At 36.9% G+C, this 27,080-nt stretch overlaps 1 protein-coding gene across 1 annotated transcript; it reads right to left on the bottom strand.

The window, feature by feature from the left end:
- Positions 1–329: 329 nt before the first annotated feature.
- Klc (kinesin light chain) lies at positions 330–19,841 on the bottom strand. The gene is made up of 7 exons (XM_065239073.1): positions 19,611–19,841; positions 14,205–14,415; positions 13,541–14,080; positions 5,756–6,007; positions 5,470–5,697; positions 5,147–5,350; positions 330–560 (listed from the first exon to the last, which is right to left on the bottom strand). The coding sequence occupies exons 2-7, from the start codon at positions 14,391–14,393 to the stop codon at positions 438–440; spliced, it is 1,536 nt and encodes a 511-aa protein (XP_065095145.1). The 5' UTR covers positions 14,394–14,415; positions 19,611–19,841; the 3' UTR covers positions 330–437.
- Positions 19,842–27,080: the final 7,239 nt, after the last annotated feature.

The raw sequence follows: 27,080 nt of genomic DNA, 5'->3' as shown, positions 1-27,080 counted from the left end.
GCATGTTGATTCTAAAATTTCGTCGGCAGTCGATTATGTTGAGATATGATTTAAAACGCTATCTATGATTGCTTTCTGGGCCCAGATAAGAGACATGTACTCTATTAATAAAGAAAACATAATAAGCCAAATTACGGCGCCAATTGTGTAAGAAAGCATCTGAGCTACAATATCTACTTTGAAATGAAGTAGCATTTTCCAAAGGTTACGGCAAAATCAATTTTGTTGTAAATCATCTTGATGTTATACAAATTCTTACATCCATACAATTTCACATACATGAGCTATGTGTAGCAGTTAGCTGGTAAATGGAGCACATTAAGAAGAAGTCGATGCCGAGAGTGTTATTTTTTCCACTTGTTTCATTCAATATAAAAACTTTGCCAATACTGACGTTTGTGAAAACATGAATGCTGGTAGTACGTAAAAACATCAATCTACTTCTGAGATCGCTTTCCTTCTTCGTCATAGTTATCACTGTCCTTCATCCTTTGACGTCTGTTCTCTTCGGTAACACCAAGAATCTTTGCAACCTTCGACTGCTTTACGAGATCCAACGCCTGGAAAATAAAATAATTAGTTTATTAATTTTTTTATGTAGGTATTCGATTTAATGTTAAACGCTCATATGTCTCATTGATATGATGATGAAATAGTGATATTATGATAAATGGTATGAAAGGTTTTAGTGTTGTGACAGTAGTTCTGATATTCCGAAAGGTCTTGTAGTACGTTCAGATTATAGCAATGGAATTACAGAAAAAAATGTGAAAATAAGTTTTTTAATTTTATTGCTCAAATGCATATAACTTGAAAACAATAGGCTGTGGAGTTTTGACGTCTCAAGAAGAGTTGTTTATTTTATCAAGATAAACAACTTTGCCAAAGTCGTCAAGTCTTCAAAATGCCATTCCAATTCATTAAAAAAAGTTCGAGAAAACAAAAACATGTTCCACTGAAATGAAAGAATCTCAAAAACACCAAAATATACCTCTCTCAAATTTTGATATTTTGTTTATCGAGTATTGCTTTATTTTTGCTGAAAATGTCAGGTTGCGTCTTTCTACGCTTTGGGAGATAAAACAAATTAAAAAAATGCCGTTTTTTTAACAATATCTTTAAAATTTGAAGCTTAAACCAGTATGTTTCTTTACAAAAGTTATTTATTTAATGCATTTCCACAAAAAAAATATAACATTATATGGTTATAAGCAAAAAACCGAAACAGAAAGAAAAAACCATATTTTCGACATTTTTTTCTTTAACTCCATATAACTCGGAACCAGTAAGGTAAACAACTTTGCCAAGACATCAAGTATCCAACACGTCAAAGAAAGAAGTTAGATTGTGGCGCCATCTTTGCGGAAGAGTTTTGAACTATTTGTTTATGTCAATAGATGATCCTTATTATGATGAGAAACTTTGCTGAAGACACCAAGTCGCGGAAATACTTCGTTTCGTAGCTAATAATTTTGCTCCACTAGATTGCATTCCTGGCTCAGTGTGCACTGTTTTAACATAGATAGAAACTGCCAAAATTCATGACCTACTGAGAAACTGCTCAGTCAACTTCGAAGCAGTAAAACCTTTTCTTTTTCATTGTTTGCGCGCAAAAGTCTTGCGCATATGCATAGCAAATGTTTTGGCAATAAACCTACCACACCGCTTCGCTTTCTTAAGGTTTATTTTTTACATTCTTTCGGCCTATCCAAATACCAAATAACAACCTTCCTGATCCGAACCTGCAAATTGAATAAGGAGTCTATTCGTACATGTCAACCGAGAAGCATCTTGAATAATCCGAAGTCCGTATGCCCGATGCCCGATGTCCGATGAATGCGCTGGTCGAAGGTTCATATATGATTACCTTGAAGGATTGCTGTAAGCAAAGCAAAGGCGAAGCGAATTTCAAGAACTCGGTGAGTTTTACGAGAGATGCTGGACGATGCGGACATAAGAAGGCCACCTGGTAAGTGACAAGTCCGTATTCTCACTCAAGCTGGCCGATCCCGTTGAAATCAAGGAAAGCCAGGCCTTGATAGCTGAGAAGATGTGAGAAATCAACGCAGTTAGCAACAAAAAAAAAAGATTTTTCGTAGATTGAGTCGGTAGTGTGAGATTTTTCGACCATTTAAAATCGTATGCAATTCAATGTCAAGAACGTGTTGTTTGTACCGGAACTACGAGAGAATCTCATGCCAGTCGAATTTATATTTTCTGGAGACACAACAATTTTGAAGAAAGAAGGAACTATTCTGGCAACTGGTCATCTAAGAGAAAACCTTTTCTAAATAGAGCTGTTTGCCGCGGACCGTTGTGCGCACGTTTGCGATGTGGACACCGGGAAGCTGTGGCATTGACGCTTAGGCCATATTAATCAGCATGGATTAGAAGCGATGGCCCAACAAGGTGTGCTGAAAAGAATGAAAAAGGCACCGAAGATTGGCATCTGTGAATCATGTGTTCAAGGAAAGCAATGTCGTGAGCCTTTCAGTGGTACACGGAACCGCGCAACTCGCCCACTTGAGAGAATCCATTCGGACGTCTGTGGCCCCATCGATCCACCGGCTTGGAATGGGTCTCGATATTTTGTCAGCTTTATCGATGACTACAGTCACTTCGGGATGATTTATCTGTTGAAGAGGAAGTCGGTGGTTTTCGAACGGTTCAAGGAGTATGAAGCTGCGGTGACAGCAATGATCGGTAAGTTAATTTCCCGAATGACAGTGGATCAAGGACTGAAGCACTTTTCGAAAAAAAATCAGAAAAACTACTATAAACCGAGGGGCATCTATGCGGAACCCACGGTGGCTTATTCGCCGTAATAAAATGGTTTGGCGGAACGGTTTAACCGAACCTTAGTAGAGAATATCCGTTTAGTACTCATCGACTCAATGGTACCGCAGAATCTGTGGTCTGAAGCGACACTGGCGTGTGTGTGTGTCTCCTACATCAACCTTGCCAAGCGGTGTCTTTCCAGCAGAAGTGTGGTTCAACTCCAAGCCGACAAGCTACGGATATTCGGGTGCAAATGTTTAGTGTGCATACCGACGCACTATCGTAAGAAGCTGGATCCGAAAAGTCGTGAAATGGTAATGATTGGCTATGCTCCAAACGGTTACCGGCTCTGGGACAGAAATGTGAGGAAGATAACGATTGCAAGGGATGTGAAGTTTGACGAGTGCTCATTTCCGTGCGCTGATGAAGAGAGGGTGAAGGCCGATGTCAATCATACAAGGTTTGAAACAACAGGCTTCTTGCTGGTGTTAGAAGCAAAAATGTTGTAAACATTGCTCAGCAAGCGAATGACACTGTCACGGCAGCACAACATTCCATACTGCAAACGGCCGACGTGTCGTCACAGAAACCAGCTGTTTTATGTAAAAAGATAAACATTGCGATGAAATACGAACACCACTAAACATTTCACATTTCACTAATACCAATAAGCCGCGGTTGAGCCAGACCTTGTATAATTGACATCGGGTGAAGTCCAACATCGAAGCAGACGTACCGCTGTTAGTCAGGTTTTCTTTCGAGTAGAGGGGGAAGTCGAAGCTCAACCCGAAAACGACGATGAAGTGCGACCTAAAAATGAAGACGATGACGAGTGAGCTTCCACTCACTTGCTATAAAAAATGTTTATGGGAATTATAAAATATCATTAGATATTATTATAATATTTTGTGCTTGAAAGTTAAAAGAAGAGGTTGTAAAGTGTGTGTTTGACACACGAAACCTGTCAATTTCGCTTTCAGAGTGTCACAATCAGCGTTTTATGATTCGTGAGCAGAGTGATTGGACTCGATGATTCACTCTGACTGAAATAGTTGGAACGAGAAGTTCAACCAGAAGTTGTTGAAGCTAGGCTTCTAACGTTCAATGCACGATTAATGCCTGTACACGAGGATTAAACTAGAAGATGAGATCTACATCGTACTCTACGTAGACGACTTGCTGGTTGCTGGAAGAAAGATATCGTCAATTATCAAACTAAAGAAGAAGCTGATGTCCATTTTTGGCATGACGAACTGAGGAGAAGCGAGTCACGTCTTGGGAATCAAACTGGACTATAACGAGAAGAGGACCAGTATGCAATTGTCCCAGGTAACAAACATTGAAAGCTACTGGCACGGTTTCAAATGTCGGTGTGCAATCCAGTCAAAACCCCTATGGAAAAAGGAATATTGCTGTCCGGTGATGGTGAAACTATTGATGAATAATATCGTGAGCTGTTGGGATCTATAATGTATGTCAGCTGTGTACCAGACCGGACTTGTGATTTTCTGCGGCTTTCTGGGACGATTCCAACAAAATCCATTTTCATCTCACTGGCAGTTTTTGAAAAGGGTAGTGCGGTACCTGAAGGGAACCAAATCAAGATGTTTGGAGTTCAAACGGAACAATGAAGCGGAACCATTGATCGGCACGCCATGGATAGGAAGTCGGTAAACGGTTGTGTTATCAAGGTCTCAAAATCTGGTATCTTGGTCAAGCAAGAAGCAGACAACAGTTGCCAGCGAAGTAGCGTACGTGGCCTTGGGGTCTGCAGCGTCAGAAGGAATATGGATAACCAGAGTATTAAAGGACTTGAAACTGAAACAAGAAGAAGAAGCGTTCGTCATTTTCGAGGATAACCAAGGGTGTATCAGGATGGCACGAAACTTCGAGTTAAAGCGGTCAAAACATATTGACAAACACCATTTTTTGCGTGCCCATATTGCAAATGGACGTTTGAGGATCGAACATGTCGCAACTCAGCATCAATTAGCGGATATTTTTACGAAGCCAATGGACCCGAAACGTCTAGGAGAGCTATGCTGCCAGATTGGATTAGCCGATTGAGAGAGGGTGTTAACATAGTAGCAATCGCCCCGCTCCCCTACTGTTACTAGCATAGCAACCAAACCAATACTTCAACCAGTTCAGACGTAATAAACCTTAGTTGTTAATCTACGAACGTGTTCGTGGTTTTATTTAAGTCATTCAAGGCAAGTCCTCAATAGTTCACGTCGAAAGCATTGATATTTTCGATCTGCTCTATATGGCGGAAATAGGCGATTATACCGAAGTAGTTCTTTACCCTATTTATGACGATTAATGTTGGATGATTTCAGAGGATTATTCCCAAAATATTATGAATTACCTCTTTTTTGCTACGCAAAGCGCAGTCCTCTAGAGTATCGGCAGCTTCATATTTGCCTTGTCTTCTGTAAAGTGCTCCAAGATTCTTCAACGTTGTTGTCACGGTAGGTGAATCCACTTTAGCTGCTTTGTGCCAGCCGCCATATTCGCCATAAGGTGTATTCTCCCGGTTCTTCAACTTGTTTTCCTCTCTCTCTTCTGCAACCTGAAATTAATTAGGTTTATATTGGATGAGATAGGGCCGGTACACAGATGGGTGTACTAAAACAGTTTTCTTTGTAATGCACTCGTAATAAGCTGAATTACGTATAGCTCATTTTTTACCTGCCAAATTGGTTTGTTTTCACCGTTAATCGCACCAAATTCGCGCTCGTGAGCTCTTGTTAGAACCTGCTTGTACAAAATTTCTGCTTCTTTGTATTTGCCTTGTTTCAAGTAGCAGCTTGCCAGATTATTCTTTGTCTTTGCTACATTAGGATCATCAGGGCCAAGTTTCATTTCGTATATTTCCAAGGCTCTTTGGTAATACATTTCCACTTCCTCATATTTAGTCTATGAAATATAGTTCAAAGATATCATCTTCATCATGGTCACGTCAAATTTCACTTACCTGATTCTGGCATAAGAGTGCCAAATTGTTTAACTGTTTAGCGACATCTGGATGATTTTTTCCAAGCACATTTTCGCGTATTTCCAAAGCTCTTTTGCAAAGGGGTTCAGCATCCTTATATTTACCACGTTTACCATAGAGCACGGCAAGGTTATTGAGAGTTGCAGCTACTGCGGGATGGTTTTCGCCTAATGTTTTCTCTCGAATTGCCAATGCATCATTCAGTAAATTCGCAGCTTCTTTATATTTATTCTGGAATCACAATAAAAATTCAAATTAACGTTTCAAATAGACGTAACTGCGATGCTATTACACTACCCCGAATACAATTACTCCGAATGCCATTACCCTGAAAACTGTTACCCTGAATGACACAAAATTCCCCAAAGTCATTACCCCGAATGAAACAAGTATTTTTTCATTGTAATTATTCATCGACATTATTTTTCATTGTCATTTTTGTGTAAAACTGGATAATTGGGTGTTATGTCCAACAAGAATGGAATATTCCCTTCGTTAGTGAATATATGGAGAAGGGAAATACTCTAAACAACGATTTTGCTTCTTTTGCTGTTCTTTCGCAATATTTTCGAATAGTTCACTTCTCATTATAAAGATCTATTAAAAAAATTAAAGAACAGAGATCATGTCCAAAAGAAGGGAAAATTCCAAATGATAATTTTTCCAATTTTTGATAATTGAATCAATTTGATCCATTGAATAACAATTTATCTTCAAAGTGTTTGCGTAGAACTATGGGGAATCTTATCTACTTCGATGATGTTGGAACTCTGATATTACGGATATTACTCCTTTCTTCAAAACATACGAAAGAACAGTTAATGTACGAATGTAGTAAAAATATCCGATAAATGATGATTTTCCTTCTATTGATCATGAGTAGTTCATGCATATACCTACAGTCAACTCTCCCTTACTTGATATTTATTTATTCAAGGGAACATCGGCTAGGCTATGGGAGGTATCCGTACAGAACATAAGGAAAAAACATATATTTTCAAAATCTATTAGATAAACCAATAATTAATCATCGCGCGTTATGCAAGTTCCATTTACCGAGTTGGGAGGAAATGCTATACTTATATCAACATGAAGCTTTATTGCGATAATGTATTAGCTATAGAAAGTTCTGAAGAGGATAGATTAATAGTTCCGCTAGAGTACGGCAGTGTGAAAATTTAACAGAAGTTGGAATTGAGCGAAGGGCCATTAATGCGACAATGCTAATCAAACGCACACTCTTTACCTAGCTCATACATTGATGGATGAGAGGATTTGAGTAAAGAGCCTGAATTTATAAAGAGACGATATGTCAAAATTGGAACAATCGATTATCTGTCAAAGTCATAGGAGAAAAGTCATTCCAATCGAGCAGAAGACCTGTCAAATGGATAAGATGTCGCCTCTTTATTAATTCAGACTCTTTACTCAACTCCTTCAGTTTTTGTTTATTATTAACGAAATTACTAATATCAAAACGCATAAATGGAAAGAAAATATTATTTGTTATCTTTTTAATATCCTTCATATACCATTTAGATCTCATTTTTGTTACGATTACTGTTAACTCGACCACACGGTAGGCAAAATGTGTTATCACGAACGCTTATATCAAAATATCAAATTTAGTTTTCATTTTGTTTTCATTCTCTGCTCGGCGAGCTATTCATTCCTAAATAGTTTTCCTTAAGCAATTAGAATAAGAAAGTTATAGTAGATATATGACAGTTGCCAGTATGCAACCTACGAATGACTCCATTACAAACGCAACGCAACGTAACTTAAAGTCTCTTTCAATCTATTTTAACTTCTTTATCATTGGCGATGTGATGTACTCGATGCACTATGTGCCGAGATCGCAAACAAAACGAGGCCATTGTTCAACGATACGATAATAACTTCTGCGTTTTTCACATAAAATCTACCCAAACATTTTCCTTTCTACAATCCCTGAGCAGCTGGTTCACCACAAGTGTACTCCCTATAATCGCAAATCAGTCCCATATGGAAAAAGTAGGCATTGAGGAAATAGCCGTCGAAGTTACGAAGTGCTTTTCCCATGTAAATATTTGAAAAATTGTAGGACATTTATTGCAATAAAGCTTGCTTGTTTTGTTATATCAGCGAAAAATATGGCAATTCGAAAAGGAGAACTTAAAACTGGAACTATGGACGGTTGAATTTCAGGATGGGACTGATATGCGATTAATTTGCTTGATGGGATAAACTGACTTGATGTTGTTTTCTCATTTTTCATAATTGAAAGTAGATGTTTAATTAACTTTCCCTCCCGTCCCCTGCGATTGTAAGGATGTGGTCAGGTGTATAATGCGATGCTTGTTTTGTAGATTTTATTTTTGTGTGGGGAAAATCACTAATCCTAAGTGATATTTTCTGCAAAACGTATTAGTTGACCATTATATAGCCACCCACGATTTGTACAATCGCATATGCTATGCTATGCTATGCTATGTATTTTCTTTTTTCGCCTTGATTTGTTTTCCGTCGATCTTGTTTTCCGTACTGAGTACCAATGCTACCGACGCCAGAAAGACAGATCCCACACCTGGACCCTACCTATCGACCCATCAACTCATGGACCGGGGACCAACGGCTTTACTTCTCTTCCGAAGCAAGACGTGATCAGAGGTTTTATGCTCAGAAAATCCCGGCTGCGCCGGCTGGGATTGAACCACTACACCACCGGCGCCGCTTTTTGCAAATGAAATCACACTTAAATATTTAAAATAGTTCCAGTGCACCAAAATTGATAAAATTTTGGATTTCGGTTCAATTTTAAATGCAGATTACGAATACGTATTTACCTCTATACCCCTAAACAACCCAATTGTATGTAAATAGTGATAATTCGTGGTGCAAGGAGCATGAGCGATGAATGTTTACACATTATTGCACTGATTATTGTCGAAAAAAAAAACTTTTGTTTACATCCATACAAAAAGGCGATGGTAGGCAACAGTAATGGAGGTAACCCAAATAAACCTCAATCATTGCGACATTGCTCAGCAACTGTTGTGGCAGTCGACAACATAAACAAAGTGCGACGTTCCAATCATTGCGGAACAGTATCGAGTCCCTCCCGATAACGGTAACTGGGTGGCGAATAGAATTGGGAAGGCGGCTATATTACCTCATCTATTACCTGCAATATTGCCGAAGACACCAAACCGATCGGACAAACAGTTTTCGAGTAAAAATTTCTGAGGATAAACTTGATATTTTTCTATATGCCCTTTTCAAAAATAAGACTGGTTTCAAATTGGCGATATGAAGATGCAAAATGGCATTGTCGGTCATAAGGAACGTTTCCGCAAATTTTCAACCAAATCAAAAAAATACAAAAATAAACCGATTTGCGAATTCGCAGGGAATTGCTCATTAGTATTATAATTGTGTGGCAAGTACAATTTTTTACACGGTAATTTTTACACAGTTTTTCGCGATTAACACGGTACGTTTTTAACGATTTCTCGACAACGATACATCCTATCGACTTGATTCCAATCACATTATCCGTTTCAAACTATAGGTAATCGAATGGCATACTTTAAAAAAAATCACAATATTTGGTGTAAATACAGAAATTTTTAAAATATGTCTATATGGACCATAGCATGCTATAGTTACAAATGGCATCAAAATCCGATTTTTTAAAAACATTTAAGCAAGTGAAAAATCAACATCTCGTAAGTTTTTTTTACACGGTACATATCCCCTGTGTAAAAAAAAAGACCTGAGTGTAATCAATATGTTAGTATAACTATGGTAGGAAAAAAAACTAAATTAGTTATTATTTTGATATCAAAATAGCAATCTGAATGTTTTGAAAAAATTGGTTGATTTCAAGATTCAAATCAAAAAATGTTGTCAATAATATACGAATGGTGCCATATTAAACTGCCGCTATTCGCATGTCCGTCCCATAGCGAAAATCACTAAGCCGAGAAAATCGCGTTTTAAGTTTGCTTCGTACCATTGCTTCTTATGTGATGGGACAACTAATTTGACTGTATTTCCAAACTTTTTCATAAAAAAGTTGTTGAGCTCATCCAGTATTCTGAAAATATGTGTGATTATCTACCATTTGCATTGAAAAACTCAGTTTTGACAAAAACAACTATGGGACCGACATGCGAAGAGCGGCAGTAAAGAACTGGAACTGGAAATAATCATCCAGTGGTACAAATTACAAGAAAGTATATAATGAATCGCTTTTGTTATTATAGACAAATAACAAGTTAAAATATGATGAACTATTGAAGTTTATTATATCAAATACCATAGAAATAGACGATGTGAAGTTTTTAAACTTAGAGTTTCGTTTTCATAACAAATTTTAGTGGAATTATATTCAATATAGGAATAAGACACACGAATCATGTAAATGATTAGTCTACGATGACTCTTATATTATTATGAATGATCAATTCCTTCTTATCGAACATTTTTTAACAGACATGAATAACGATATTTATTTTGTTGGGAGAGAACTGATAGTTAATGAGATTTATGACAACATGTTTAAATATAAGCTAAGAAACCGACTAAGCCTACGAAAGTTATTTAACTTATATTATATATTCGACAATGTATTAGTATAAGTATTACAGACGAACAGGACGAAATCAATTTTATATCGATTTGTAAATTCAATTCGCAGGTAGATTAATATCAATAAATGTTGTAAACCAACACTGTAAAAGTCATAATTGGCTTTGCGATGTTCATAAAGAAAACAGCAAGCATCATGATTGACTAGTAAGAAGTAAAAATAAAAAAACAAATGTAGATTTCATAGATAAATGTGGATGCTTTTTTATAAAATATCAAATTTTGTTTTTAATTATATTTTTTTAGATACCTATATCAAAATAATATCAAAATATGAATTCAACCGAAATTAAAAAATAGCATATCAAAATATGTTATCAACATGATTTCAAAAACAAAACTAGATATCATTTTGATAGTATTTTGATTTCCAACTTTGCTCGGGTCCAATCAGAATTCAAAATAGGAAAAGCATGACAACGAATTACCATTGCCGGCCACGCCCATCTTCTCCGTTACGGGGAAAGGAAGGATATTGTTGATGTAACATCTTCAGCAACCCAGCAACGCCCCCAAAAGATGCTACGGAGTTGGATAGTTGGGTAGGAGATGGGTCAGGATTCGCTTAAGCAGGCGATGCGACCACAGTAATTGTTTTGTTTTGGAGGAGCATGGGAATAAACCCACGATCTTCTACTCAGTAAGCAAAAGCGGTAGCTAGCCGAGCTCATCTATTTTAATTCCAATCCTGTTTAAAATAAAATGTAAACAAACAAAAAGGAAAGGTCTTACCCGAATGATCGAATTTACTCCTATATATAGCTGAATTATCTATTATTGAATAACTATTATTTACGATAATTACAGGAAAACATAACATAAAATATTGACTGCAGACAAAACGTAACTACACCCAAGTAACATTGCAAGTTTTATAGTACGTTCAGACTACAGAATTATAACATGTTATAGCGCTATCTTGATGGTGGTTTCTGAGTTGCAATTATTTGACAACCGTTATAACATGTTATTACTCTCCAGTCTGGACAGCGTTTTATGGAGGTTTAACCAAGTCTCAACAAGATATTCTCACAAAATTATTTCACGCAGCTATTCTTCAGGATACACTTTCTTTCTATTAGGCCTATGTGGACATGCGTTAGCTTCGAAACTATTAACCAAACTGGGATCACAAAAAAAAACAAAATCAAAAACTTAAAATGTTTCAAAATCTACTGAAAGCTAATATGAAAAGAAAAAAAGATTATATTAAGCGAAACGAATATTGAATATCTTGTATCGTACGCTAATTGACTGTATCAAAAATAATAAAGGGTGATACGGTCAAAATTTGGTCAATATCAACTTGACGTATTTCTTTCAATTTTGCATTTAAAAAACCTGAACACCCCTCATTTTGAAGGTGTGTGTGTGTTGAATGTTGCTCCTATTTTGATTTTGGAATTCACTCTTCAGTTGTCAAAATGCCGTCCAAGCAAGAAAAGCAGCGTATCAAAATTTTGCTCGCGCATCGCGAAAATCCGAGCTACTCGCACGCAAAGTTGGCAAAATCGCTAAAAGTTGCCAAATCAACCGTTACAAATGTAATTAAAGTGTTTGCGGAACGTTTGTCGACAGCCAGGAAGTCTGGATCGGGGGGAAATCGAAAGCCGGAAGCCGCTGAGACGACAAAGAGAGTTGCCGGTAGTTTCAAGCGAAACCCTAACCTCTCTCTCCGAGATGCCGCAAATAAGCTGGGTGTATCGTCTACAACCGTGCATCGAGCCAAAATACGAGCCGGACTATCGACTTACAAGAAGGTAGTGACTCCAAATCGCGATGATAAACAAAATACGACGGCCAAAGCGCGATCCCGGAGGCTGTACACGACGATGCTGATGAAGTTTGACTGCGTGGTAATGGACGACGAAACCTACGTCAAAGCCGACTACTAGCAGCTTCCGGGACAGGAGTTTTATACGGCAAAAGGAAGGGGAAAGGTAGCAGATGTTTTCAAGCACATGAAACTGTCAAAGTTCGCAAAGAAATATCTGGTTTGGCAAGCCATCTGTACCTGTGGCTTGAAAAGCAGCATTTTCATAGCTTCCGGGACTGTCAACTAAGAAATTTACGTGAAAGAGTGTTTGAATAAACGTCTGCTGCCTTTCCTGAAGAAACACGGTTGTTCCGTACTGTTTTGGCCGGATTTGGCATCTTGCCATTACGGTAAAAAGGCCATGGAGTGGTACGCCGCCAACAACGTGCAGGTGGTTCCCAAGGACAAGAACCCTCCCAACACGCCAGAGTTCCGCCCAATTGAGAAATACTGGGCTATTGTCAAGCGGAACCTAAAGAAGACCAAAAAAACTGCTAAGGGCGAGCAGCAGTTCAAGGCAAACTGGCTTTCTGCGGCGAAGAAGGTGGACAAGGTGGCTGTACAAAATCTGATGGCAGGGGTCAAGCGTAAGGCCCGGCAATTCGGATTTGGAAAAGCGGAAGCCTAACTGAATATTTTTCCTGAATTTTATACTAATTGAACTTGAAAAAGAAATTTAATTTGATTTTTTAAATAAACGATTTCACCGATTTACACGCGTTTTCCCTTGACCAAATTTTGACCGTATCACCCTTTATGCAAAAATAAAATAAAATTTTAATAAAATGTTATGTAATTTTTTTAATAGAAGATCACTAATTTATTGGTTAGAAGTTTCTAATAAGCCCTCCCAGTTCCTCTGTATACAGACCAAATCTGATACTATAATCAGAATTGCTCAGTCTGCATGATGCAGCCGATTTCATCATGGATTTTTTTTTTTTTTTTTTTTTTTTAATTATAGTCATTTTAACGCTCTTGGGTCATTCGTGACTTGTCCGGGGGTGAGATTAGAACTCTTGACTTTGGCGTGAGAGGTATGGATGCTAACGACTACGCCGGGGTCGCCCCCATATCATGGAAGTTTGTTTCAGGCATAAGGAAGCATTATGAAGGTGATACGTTTCACTATTGGAAATCATCATAGTTGCAGATATAAAGAGACTAAACATAAACCTTTGCTTCAGTACCGTCAACCTCCATGTCCATGGATAGCGCTGTTATCTCAAAATTGACGAGAATCCATATGGGACTGATGGATTTTTAGACTTGAGAATTGTCGTAATTAGGTAAACTTTAATCATAATTGTACATACCTGATCTCTGTATACTAAAGCCAGAATATTCAACATAGTGGCTACATCAGGATGATCGTGACCGCTGGTTTTCTCCAGGTCCTCCAAAGCTTGCTTACAAAGCGGCACAGCAACTTCATAACGACCTTGAGAAGCATACTGGATAACTAAATTGTGCAATGTTCGCAAGCGCGCTGGAATCTCGTAGCCTGCATTGGCATGATTTGCAAACTGGTTCGGTGGTGTAGGCGACATGTTGTGCCTTTCTTCGGATTCATCTTCAGGGAACAGTTCTACCACGGGATCCGAACGGGACTTTTCTTGTTGTTCTTCATTTTCTTGATTATCGTCGTATTTTTTCACAGATGCCATGAACTCGAGATGTTTATTCTCTTCTTCAAGCTGTGCAACCGTCTGTTCGGAAGCTTGCAGTTTTTGTTGTGTATTAGCCAATTCGTCTCGCAACCACGCATTTTCTTGACACAATCGTCTAACTTGAGTTCGCAATTTTTGCTTTTCAGCCTCAATATTTTGGAGATGAGACGCAAGAACGACGATTACCTGTATAGGAAACAACATTATTTGTTAAATTAGGGGATAATTTGATAATTTACAGATCAAATTTAAAACTTGCGATACATTAAAAAAGGCCATTATCTTGTACCTTAGAACGCTCACAACATACCTGTGCTTCTCCTAAGCCCAATTCGATGTTTTCAATGTTTTTCATCACAATTTCCGACTTATCTGGATCCTTTTTGCTACCTTCGGTTAGGTTGGAGATTAAGGTTAAATGTTCCACCCTTAATGCTTCCAATCCTTGAAGCACAGTTTTGGTGTTTGATACTATTTCTTCCTGGCTCATTTGTGTCATTTTGGACAAAATTTGAAAAAAGCTGAAAATAAGATAAACAATTGTTTCAATCTTTAAAAAAACAGGAAAAGAAGAATTTGGATTATTTTATTTTATTTTAATTTTTATATTTCAACGTTTGATGGGGCACTGAGAGCGGAATTCAATCCAAACCCGAGGGGTGAGGGAGAGATAATGGCATAATAGTCTATACGGAGAACTTACACGGATTTGGATTAATTTTGTAAGATTGTAAAAAATATGACGGAGTAGCAAATTGTAAAACAATAAACAAATATTTTATTTCAATCCACACACACATTCTACATCCATTTAACGATCATCTTTTTGCACCTAGAGCTAGACATTGCAGTGAATTGAAACAGATTCACAACTCTAGCGATTTTGATGGACCTCCAGCTGGCTAGTATTTTTACGAAGAAGAGAACGATCTGTGAATACTGAACCTATTTTTTATAAAACGTGTAAATATTACATGCATACTCAATATATATTTTAGCTTAATAAACATAAAAATTAAATTCTTTTCTATTTCTTAACGTTCTCATTTTAGAGTAATTTTTCGGAGTTGACTTAGGGTGTTCCTGGAAAAAATAGTTTTTTAGCAATAACTTTTTTATTTGAAAGTTATCTTCTAGAATTTGTTGCCTGTATTTCTTCTAATAAAAAAGATATGCCCAAATATAGTAACAAATATGAATAAATTCAAATTGATTTTATACGAGTTTAAAAAATAACATACTTCCATTTTCTTCATATTATTGAGAATAACATACGCCTTTTCAAATGCCGTAAAAAACTTTTTTTTTTGTTTGCCCCAACCAGAGATATTAACATTTGAAAAGTGCATATTTTTAGTATAAAAACGTCAATAACTCTTGATCGGCTAAAGATATTGACAAACTTTGAGCAGCAAAAATTTGGGCCTTCTTAAGATCTAAAAGTTATCTGAAGACACCTTTGCTGAAAAATTCGAAATAAGAAAACTAGAGCAAAAAACTGTTTTTTTAAGAGCCACCCTAACTCAATTCAAGAAAATTGCTCTAAATGGGCCAATTTAAGAGATACAAAAAAGTTATTTTGAACAAAGTTGCTTGAAATTAGCTCAGCTATAACTTTGCCCAAGAATGTATACCTTAATTTATTCAAACAAAAAAGTTAGATTTTTGATTTTAATGATAATATGAACCACCCTAGAATTCATTGTCATAAAAATGAGGGCGTAACTATAAGGAACAACTTTGTAGAAGAGACTTTTAGTCTAAAGTTTCAATTTCAGGCTCAAAACATATCATTCCACCTAAATCTGCATTCTGGACCACTGTGCAGCGGCGCCGGTGGCGTAGTGGTAAGCGTGATTGCCTCTTTCACCCCGATGGGCGGGCCTGGGTTCAATCCCAGTCGGCGCCGTCGGCATTTTCTGAGGCATAAAATCTCTGGTCACGCCTTCCTTCGGAAGGGAAGTAAAGCCGTTGGTCCTCGGTCCATGAGTTGATGGGTCGGTTAGCTAGGGTTCAGGGTGGGAGCTGCCTCCCTGACGTCGGTAGCATTGGTACTTCAGTACGGAAAACAAGATCGACGGAAAACACATCGAGAGATCGAATATATTAAAAGAAGGGAATATTCCCTTCTTTATCGTATATCCAAAGAATTAATTATTTCCTTTTTTCAAAGAAAGGAAAACGCCTTGATCCATTAAGAAGTTTTTCTATTCTTTTTATATACGCGAAAGAAGATTCCAGGAGTGACTATAATAAACAAAAATAGTCGATCTAATATTTACATGGCATATTTTTCTGGGGAATGGTACATTCTGGGGAATGGTTTTCTGGGGAATGGTTCATTCTGGGGAATGCTTTTCTGGGGAATGGTGCATTCTGGGGAATGAGATTCTGGGAAATGGTTTTCGGGGGAATGGTTTTCTGGGGAATGTTATAGAACCGTTTGCACCATCGTATAAATAAGGTTCCCGTTTCACCTGTGCATACAATGCCTTGATTTTCTTTGCATGCACGTAACCTATGGCTCATACCGTAGTAGGCTGTGTATAAAAGAAAATGATTTACTTAGTTTGACAGTTGCACCATGACGAAGTGGCAGCGTATTCGTGATTTTTCCCACGCGCAAATGTCGCAAAAAGACATTTCAATCGCCGTGGGAGTGTCCTGGTGGACCGTCAAAAGGGTTTTAGACCGAGAAAAGAAAGGACAACTATCCGCGAAGGTGGCCACAGGTCGTCCGAGGTCAGCTCGGGTTCCGAGGGTTATCGCTGCTATCAAAAGGAAGATTCGGGTGAATCCAGTGCGTTCAAGAAGGAAAATGGCAAAGGAACACAGGATCACTGACTTTACTTCACGGAAGATCGAGAAGGAAGATTGCGGGCTGAAGTCGAGGGCACGGAAAAAAAAACTCACATGATTACCAACCGCTTCCGGGAGCTACGAGTCGAACGATGCAAGAAAATCTTGAACTTCCTTAAGCGAAAAAATCCGGTATTCCTGTTCACCGACGAGAGCATGTTTACCGTCGATCCTGTATCAAATTCCAGAACCGACCGGTATATTAGTTCTCTTCCGATAAAAGACGTGGCCGACGAGCACAAGAACGTGTATCTGACCAAGCATCCTGCTAGCGTTATGGTGTTTGGATTGGTGGCTTCCGATGGTAAAAAAATGGACCCGGTGTTCATTCCAGAAGCCGACAAGGTCAACACGGAGGTCTAAATCGGGATTTTAAGTAAGTATGTTCTTCCGTGGATCAAAGAACAGTACGGTCCGAAGCCAAATGTTGTACTTCAACAAGATGGGGCTCCGTGCCACACCTCGAACCGCACTCAGAAGTGGTTGCAGGAACATCTTCCGTTCTGGGCGAAGGATATGTGGCCGCCATCCAGCCCCGATCTTAATCCGCTGGATTACTCAACCCACCCGAGTACAGCAAGCCTCAGACAAACATTGACCCGTACCTGGAGAGAAATGGATCCAGACTACATTATAAGAACCTGTCATGCATTCCGGAAGCGTGTGGAGGCCGTAATTGCAGCAAGTGAAAACATAATAGTTTAAGACTCTGAGAAACATCCCCCCTTTAAATAAATAAAAAAACTCGAAAACGAAATTTTTGAGATTTTTTTTTTATTTTGACATTGCACCAAACATTATAACGCATACGGTACATTGCCTTTGCGGAATATACATTCATCTTTGAGACTGTTCATATACCACGAGAACAGTAAATTTTATCATGTTTTCACTTAAATTTTAGTAAGTTTCTTCGTAGCATCATCCATTGTTAGGAATTTAAAAATTATTTTTCGAGGTAATAAAAATTGTATTGTTCAGAAAGCTGATAATATATTCCTATTAAAAATACCATAAACGAACGATAACCAAATAATAGAACTATTCCACAAATGGTTTGGATGATACCGAAACACGTCGTTGAGCAACATAACCATAACAATTTTATTAGGGATATCTTATGTTTTCCAGCAACTTCCGGCCAGCTGCACTTCCTCTGCCAATCTCGTTCGAAAAACATACCATAAATAAATGGTGTATCATGACAAAAATAAAACATCATACTTATCAGAAAATTCAACAAATCCAATGGTATTTGTGAATGCAGCAACAACTCGTCAGCAATGCATCGTTTTGATGCCATGTTAGGTTTTGTTTGTGCCATCACCACTCAGAAATTTTCACGCTATAAATTCATGTAGAATATATGTGAAATTATCTTACATGAAATTCATTTGAAACTTATATATATTCATCTAAGTTTCAAAGCGTATTACATTGCTTTCAATACGATTTGTAGTAAATTTTATTAACGTCATGTACTTAAAAGACAATTTTTAATATCTAAAGGTTACGTGTTTTTTCCAGTGAAATTTATGTGACAATTTTTTTGCAAGGGACGAAGCTGAAATTTTGAAAGTATTGAAAGCCTTCGAAAAAGAAGAGCAGTCGACGTCTACCGAAATCTCCAATATTTGCAAGGTGATGTTCAGGTAATCGCCAAAAGCGGAATCTAATAAAGAAAGAGAAACTCAGAAGAAAAAAATGATTTTTTAATATCATTTGATTCCGGAAAAAAAGAGCTTCAGGGGTATGCGTTTCACATAAGGTTTAATAGGTTGCCTAGAATCGCATATCAGTCACGTATGGAAAAAGTAGGTTTTGAGAAAGTGACAGTCGAGGTAACGAAATGAAATTTCCATGTAAATATTTGAAAAATCAGTAAATTGACTGATATTTTTTTTTTTCAATAAATTACTATTACCCACTAAAAATTACTATTAGATATTGTGTATGTTTAAAGTGAAAATCTCGGAATCGAAATGCATACCCTTACTTATGGGAACAAGTTTTCCGAAAAACGATTCTTTCCGGGAAATGATCTACCGCGAAACTGACTTCAGGTGAATAGTTTCCGGGTAATGTCGAATAATCATCCCTGTCCAGGGATATTAATTTAAACGTATTTCAACGGGACTAAGATATTTCTTAACAAACAGAATATGTGATACTATTGGTCATTGATTTGTCCCATGCAATTATATAGCGTGAGATGAAGCTTAACATACAGTGAGTACAGTACCGTCTATGTTTATTCCGAACAAAATTGTGAGCGATAGAAAATTCTTAGCAAAACTAGTCTTCTGTTAAATATTACGTCAAATGTATTACGACGTCAGTACCAAAATCTAACAAACTAATCCCAAAAAAGGAAAGGGCATTATCTGGATTATCTGTCATGAGATCATTATTAATTTTGGATTTGCTACTTACTGCATTTATAATGCGGTAATTTCGCTGAAAAACAATTAGCTACACCCTACCGTTTTAAAATCGCTTCTAATTTCATGTTTCTTTCTGAGTAGGACTCGCATCTGTCGATCAATTTTAAATTCAGCATTGAAGTTTATATACAAAGCTATCGATACCTCCTCAGAACAAAAAAATATATCGGACTTTTCTGCCTAAACTGAGATCAGTCATCGACACCATACTTCAATAGTGCGGAAGAGATCTGTGTAAAAAAATCTGCACACAAAAGAACCATTCCATTTCGAAGAATAGATACGTAAAAAACCTAAACGTATATTCCTACTTTGTTACTATTATTGCAGGATTTATTTAAATTGAACATAAACAGAAAAACTGCATAGAAATTATTATACGCACTGTGTAGTCATACTATTTTCCATCTTACCTTCGAGAAAGTTAAAGGTGCACAATATACAGATTTCACAGATTAAAATGTAGCGAGTTTCGACCCAAGCACACCACACATAAAAACCCAACTTTTTCGCTGATTTGTTCTTAACAGTAATAGGTTTTTAAATATCTCAATTATAAATTATTCAGGAATAATGAATGGAAATGTTTTCACTAAAAATCTGAGAGAAACTGCTTGAGAAATCTATATCGATAATAACACCACCAACACGATGACAAAGACACTTTGACACATGACACGTACACGTTAATTATTATTTCTATGAATTTGTGGTAAAAAATCTCACTCTGCTCACGCTAATGGCGGTAAGCTTCAACTCGGATTAACTTTTAATAATATTATAGGCGAATCCATTAGGCCTTTTTTTAATGCAGCTCCAACGTAGAGTGCACCACGCGAGTTCGAAAAGAAACGTTAACCAAACCGTTTGTTTACATCAGAATAACTATTTTTCACAACGCAAATTAAAACATTTTTAATTCAATATCTTGCCAATTTCCATCGGTAATTGTCTTATTGTACGATTTTTCACAGATTTGAACTGATTTGTACCTTAACTATTCACACACAAGAAATCCGCAAGATCATAACCACTAATAGTACGTTAAGACTACAGAGTTATAACATGTTATAGCGCTATCTTGATAGTAATTTCTGTATTGCAATTATTTGACAACCGTTATAACATGTTATAACTCTCCAGTCTGGACAGCGTTTAATAGTACGTTCAGACTACAGAGTTATAACATCTTATAGCGCTATCTTGATGGTGGTTTCCGTGTTGCAATTAGTTGACAACCGTTATAACATGTTATAACTCTCCAGTCTGAACAAGGCATAAGGCACTTTTCGAATTTTCCATTTTTCTCAACAAAAATATTCCTGAACACCAGCAGGATCTTTGCAATAACGTTACAGAATTAAATTTTTCAAATGTAAATCAAGTTTTGGAGCATCTCTAATAAATCAATTAACCAGGAAAAGTAAAATAGTGTTCCGTTTCCTGTCTCACGGTAGAAATTTCTGCTCACAACACTTTTTTTTGACGTTTTCCTATTCATCACCAGAGGCTGAATCGATCGTTTAGTTTCTATACGCCTTTTTAATGCACCACCAACGTAGAGTGCGCGTAGTGTGGTTGAATCGATCATTTAGTTCCCATTAAAAAGGCCTATTTTATGCACATGCGGTGGATAAATTAATCAGAAAAGATGAAAATATTTTCCTCTTCCTAACACTGAAAAATTGAACTATTCCCATTTTGCTTGAAATTTAATCAATTTGACATTTAACTCAGTTTAATCATATCGAATGATTAAAAATTTATCCTCTCTTTCTAAAAAATAAGCATCTGATATTAATCCCAGTTTAATCATGGTTGATTAGATTGTAGATTATCTTTTTTTGAATAAATTTTAATCATTTTTGATTCTACACTAATAAAATTCCACACATTTTTATTGACGAATTTCCATGTGAAATTCCATATGATTTTCATGTGATCACACATAAACAGAATCCACCCAGAAGCACACATGAAATATATGAGTCAAATGAATAGTATGTGTGGTTACACATGGATTTTATGTGTACACATATTGAGTGTGTGTCCGACACATAGATATTATGTGTTGATCACATTGCAAAAATTCATGTGTGGGACACATAAAAACAATCTTTGAAATTTTATCAGTGTATTCCCGCATAAACGCGAACCATCACATGACCTTACCGATAATGGTTATAAATTGTTTATAATCCCTGCTAAACTTCAACTGAAATGGTTATGGAACTTTACATGAACGTTTGTGTGATAAAGTTTTAACCTTATGTATTATGGTTTTTTGGAAGCGGACCTTACAAATAATGGGTTGTTAAGAACCATTACCATTCAAAATTCTTGTTTTCTCCATACATTTTCGGAAAGAGAACTATATTAGAACGTTTTTACTTATGGTTTGAGAACATTAATGGTTATGGTTATGGTAGTCAGTAAGGTCCATTAATGGTTTTGTATTATCGCTCAACTTTACGTGAAATATATCGTGAATTGGTAATCAGTAATTTACAGGCAACCAATTCGCGATATATTCCACATAAAGTTGATCGATGTTACAAAACCATTCATGAACTTTACTGGTTACCATAACCATTACCATTAATGTTCTCAAACCATAAGTTAAAACGTTCTAATATAGTTTTCTTTCCGAAAATGTATGGAGAAAACAAGAATTTTGAATGGTAATGGTTCTTAACAACCCATTATTGGTAAGGTCCACTTCCAAAAAACTATAATACTTAAGGTTAAAACTTTATCATTAAACGTTCATGTAAAGTTCCATAACCATTTCAGTTGAAGTTTAGCAGGGATTATAAACAATTTATAACCATTATCGGTAACGTCAATTTATGGTTCGCGCTTATGCGGGTTATTTTGATTATCAGTTTTGAAAAGGAATAAAATGTAATACTGGAGAGATTATTTCGATTTTAATCATGCATGACTATACCAACAATCAATACGAAACTAACGATTTTAAATTGGCTCACTACTTCACTAGCCTATTGGTCCCAAGCAAACGATTAACGTACCCCATTCTAGTCGAAATTCTATTACTACGCAATGTTTGTTTTGATTCGCTATGAAAGTTTGACAGATAAAATGTGGGGTTATTGGTTTTTCCTATGTTTCGAGGGGTGAATCGATTAGCTTGGGACTGAAGAGAGTACCAGAGCTGAGCCAAAGTAATGCCGAAGTAATCATGGCTCGGACGGTGCACGGTATCCGCAAAAAACCCCATAATGACTACAAAGTAAGCATTTTTGAAAGAGACTGGGACTACCCATTAAATGAGTAAACATATTACCCATTTATGAGTATTTGTAGTTGTAATAACTCATAAATGGGTAAAATTTTACTCATTTATGGGTAGTCTCTAGGCCAGTGACAAGGCCTATACCATCAGCAGCGTTTGACAGTAGGCAGCATGTCCCGGGCTCAAATCGTTTATTTTGCTGTTTTGGGCCCGCTGCCACGGTATAACATGTTGCCTACGCGCCTGCCACTTGACTGGTAGTCCCAGTTTCCCTTGAAAATGCTTACGTTGTAGTCATTTTTGGGTATTTTGCGGTTACCGTGTGAAGCGGGAATCTGCATACTTTTTAAGCTTTTTACCCTTCTTACAAAGAAGGGTATAGATATCACTTGAAAAACCGACTATCGATCCGAGGCCCGGAGGGCCGAGTGTCATATACCATTCGACTCAGCTCGACGAGATCGGAATATGTATGTGTGTGTGTGTGTGTATGTGTGTGTGTGTGTGTGTATGTAACGAAATGAATGCGCTCACGTTTCTCAGCAACCGCTCAACCGATTTGGACAAACTCGGCGCCAAATGATAGGTCTTGGGGTCCCATTGAACGCTATTGAACGGTTTTGGAATCGGTGAACCGGTTCCGGAGATATGGCCGGAATAAGATCCGGTGAATATGGGCCTTCACGCTGGATTTAACGGAAAACGTATTAAAACCATCATGCGACACATCAAATTACTACAGAATTCAAAAATAAGATCAATGCAAGTCGTGTTAAGTGTTCCAGACCACATTGGACACACTTGGACATGTTCCGGGTACCCCGGGGAAGTTGCTTGAATATGAATTGAATTAAAACCCATTAAATCACATTAAAATACGATGATAAGGTGATTGGTAGCCTCACCAAATAGACTACACCCGGATATATTCCTGGTACCCGCAGGCAATGGCGTAGCGTCACTGGATGACACGGGGGTGGGGGGAATTAAAAGTTTGCGTTGGTTCTTTTTGGTAGAAAGTCTTTAGCATTCAAAACAAAAGTCAGCCAACTGTCAATTCAAAAACAACTCAATTTTTACTTTTAAAAGTAGAAACTTTCAAATCAAATTGTAGAACTGTCAATATAAAAACCCATGTTTTTAAATAGACTCACGAAATGATTTAATTTAAAAGATGGGCATTTTTAACGCAACGATGTATGTTTTCATTTCAAATATGAATTATTTTTCAATTCGACTGCTATATGCTTTGAAGAAAATAACAATAGAAATATTTTATTTAATATATATTCGTTTATTTATATTTTTGTTGATGACTGAAAGGGCACTGCATTGTGGAATCTTCCATGAGAAGCATTTTACGCAAATGATACAGTTGGTGATGGTGATGGTGGGAGTAGCCTTTCTTTCCGGCAAGACTGACGAGGCTGCTCAAAACACATAAATTAGTAAAATCGGAAGCATGATCGAAAGTTTTCGAAAATTTCATCAACCTACCTCCAAATCCCATAACTGGAATATCCTTCCGATCCTTCCACTTGATAGCGTCAGAAGAGAAACAAGCGCGCCGGCGGATGAAAATGTGGGAAACTGCTGCTGCTCATGCATGTTAGCTGCTGGTTTACTTTCTTTTTCACATGTCTAATTTGGCGGGAAACGGTGGTCCAGTATTGTCAAAAACTTTGCAATGAAGAGGTTTTTGACAGTTTTTCGACTTTTATTCTAAAAAATACACTTTTAAAATTACAAGCCGAAAGTGAAAACAACACTTTTAAACCAAAAAAATATGATTTATTTTGAAAATTTTCATAGTTAAAACTACGAAATTTGGCATACTTTTAATTTGATCATGCAATATTTTTATAGCAACAATTTTTGTTCTTTGTGTGCAGCTACAAGCAAAAGCTAACAAAATAGTTTTGGAGAGCGTTTACTCAACTTTCTCGCAATCATTATTCAATTTGTCAGTCGCACTGAATAACATCAGCCAATAAACGCTAATGTCACTTCTATACACACACTAATCAACTTTCAACTTGTAGCTGCAAAACAAAACTAACAAAGTGAATATATTACACATTTTATGGCTTCTAAACAACCAACCACTCTTGCTGAATAACATAAACATCAAAAGTGCTTTTTCAACAACTAAACAACCTGTACTCAGCTTATAAACTGTGTTAGAGCAACTTCGGAAGCATTTTCACAGTCAACTAGGTTTATTTTTAGACGTGTGCAGTTTTACAGCTTTTACTTTGCTCGTTTATAACTAGTCGAGAAAAGTGATTCGTGTGCACTATTATAAAGCCTCTACTCAGCGATTTTGTTGTAGAAGGGAATGTTGATTTGTTTACATAAGTTCAAAGTGTTGGCGTAGCACAGTTGGTAGTGTTAAGGTTTGCCAATAAGGTCGTCTCGAGTTCGATTCCACCCAACAAACAATTTGGGCTGATTAAAAGCCGAATAAGCTATTTTTTAGCTGAAGAAGCATAATTTTGCCTGAATAAGCTTTTATTCAACTGTCAATGTTTGTTGGGCAGGCTCCGGTGCAGGGTAAATAATTTGGTGATGATTTGTAACTAATTTCGATTAATTTGGTTCACAGCAAAATAAGCTCAATAAATTCCTTAAAAAAAAGCGTAAACAGTATTTAACCCGGCTTCAAGAGAAAGCTGTGTAGTGATTATTGGATAACCGGGAAAAGGTTGAATAAGCGCCTTTCAAGTTCACCACACACAACTAAACAGCAGGATAACAGCTGTATAGAAGCGTTAATGGATATGCAATAAGAGCTTCTCCCGACCGTTCCAACAGCCATGAGTAGCTGACTAAGTTCGCCAGATTTGCTTGTATAGAGGTTGAGTAAAGGTTCCCTCATATCGTATAACGTTTGAATACAGCTTGAGGCTGTATAAATGAAATGAGTAAAGCGTTTACATTGTGAAAATTGTTAGTTGGGTATTTTTGTTGAGAAATTGATGAGAATTTCAGTGGTTTCATTTCAATTCGACGAGAACGGTAAAAAAAAATTACCGGCAGATCTGTAAATCAGCTTCATCACTGACTTCGGTGAAATATTTTATTGAAGTTTTGGTTAACAAAGCGTTCCATTACCGAGTTCGGTAGCTTTCACAGCGAGAAACGTCAAATCCGCCGTAGTGTTTTCGAAAAAAAAAGTTTGTAAGTGGAAACCTTCATAAAAAAACAAAAAGTGAAATGCAACGCCAAAAGATGAGCGAATCGTAGATATTTTCCGTACGTAATGATCTTTCGTTATCTAAATAAACACCCATTGTTACAGATGGCCGATGTTGTTGCTTGTTTTTTTTCTGTCAGTCGCAAGTTCCAGGCTATTTTACCGGACTGCACCGACATATCAATGACCACATAAAAAGAGAAATTTTATACCGGCAGCAATTTTCAACTTTAATACATTGACCACAACTGGAGCCAAATATTTGCTTGGATTGCAGTAACCGCCAGCGCTACGAGTAAGTTTTGGTTTTTTAGATTTACATCGAGAAGAACATCATCGAGAACACATGAAATTTATGAGTCAAATGAAAAGTACACACAAAAAATAATCATTGCTAAAATTAAAAAATCCGTTGGTAGAATTAAAAGTTTGCGTTGGTTCTTTTTGGTAGAAAGCGGTAAGCTTTCAATACGAAAATCAGCCAACCGTCAAATCAAAAGTTGCCTGCTCACTGCTTTTAAAAGTTGAAACTATCAAAATTAATTGTACTACTGTCAAATCAAAAGTTTGGCAGTGTTGGAAATAAAAACGGATTCGTGTTATTTCAAAACAAACTTTTGAATTGAACATGAGATATTATTAAAACAATAAGTGCTATTTTGAATAGAAGAACACAATATTTTGAAATTGATAAGGAAGATTTTTAACAAAATTACTTAATTTTTCATTTTATATTCAAAACAATCGTTTGGATTTCAAGCAAAAATGCTCAAAAATTATTTACTTATTTATTTATTTTTATTCTGGTTTACAACATTAATTTAACGTTATGCAACGAAAGATATAAAAATTGCTCCTGCTGCTAGGAGGCCAACTTTTACAATGAAGGCAGAGGTACCGTAGCGCTTCCAAAGGGCTTGATACTTCAACAGGTTGTCCTGGCAAATTGCGTAGTCTGCTAGAAAAAAGAATCTAAAAATCCGAGACTATAACATTGAAAATATCGAACTTACCATTTGGAATGTCAATTGCCCTTGGATCACTTCGTAGATCCAGCAAATAATGCTGGAATATCCATTGAAGAAAAGATGCTGAATGGGAAGAATCACTAGAGTTGCTACTTCTGAGCTGGATGTCATATTCACAGCAGCCACACGGAGATGAAAAACTACCCAAAATTAAGTACTTTTCCCTCAATTCTGGGGTTCAGCCCAATAACCCAAATTTGAGTAAATCGCATATAGTAGTTTCCATTTAACACCAGCAAAAAAATTACCTGCTCTTAAGTATATTCTACCCAAAATTAAGTTTAATTCACGTAAATTTGAGAATATGCAATTTACTCAAAAGTAACTTATTGGGCTGAACTATATCGTTGGGTCGAATCTCTCGTTCCTTTTTTGACAACAAGAACGAGTGCAAGTGAGAGGC

Source organism: Ochlerotatus camptorhynchus, unplaced genomic scaffold, assembly GCF_037179485.1.
Source record: "Ochlerotatus camptorhynchus isolate MF236.1 unplaced genomic scaffold, CSIRO-AGI_Acam_v1.1 ptg000047l, whole genome shotgun sequence".
NCBI lineage: Eukaryota > Metazoa > Arthropoda > Insecta > Diptera > Culicidae > Ochlerotatus > Ochlerotatus camptorhynchus.
The sequence above is the reverse complement of the archived record's forward strand: the minus strand, read 5'-3'. Positions and strand labels throughout refer to the sequence as shown.

Bases quoted from the DNA above. Each gene is read 5' to 3' on its own strand.
- Klc (XM_065239073.1), bottom strand. From the start codon at position 14,393: ATGACACAAATGAGCCAGGAAGAAATAGTATCAAACACCAAAACTGTG. The intron at 5,698-5,755 runs GTAAGTGAAATT...TATATTTCATAG, and splicing joins CACTCTTATGCCAGAATCAG to ACTAAATATGAGGAAGTGGA. The intron at 5,351-5,469 runs GTAAAAAATGAG...AATTAATTTCAG, and splicing joins AAAACAAACCAATTTGGCAG to GTTGCAGAAGAGAGAGAGGA.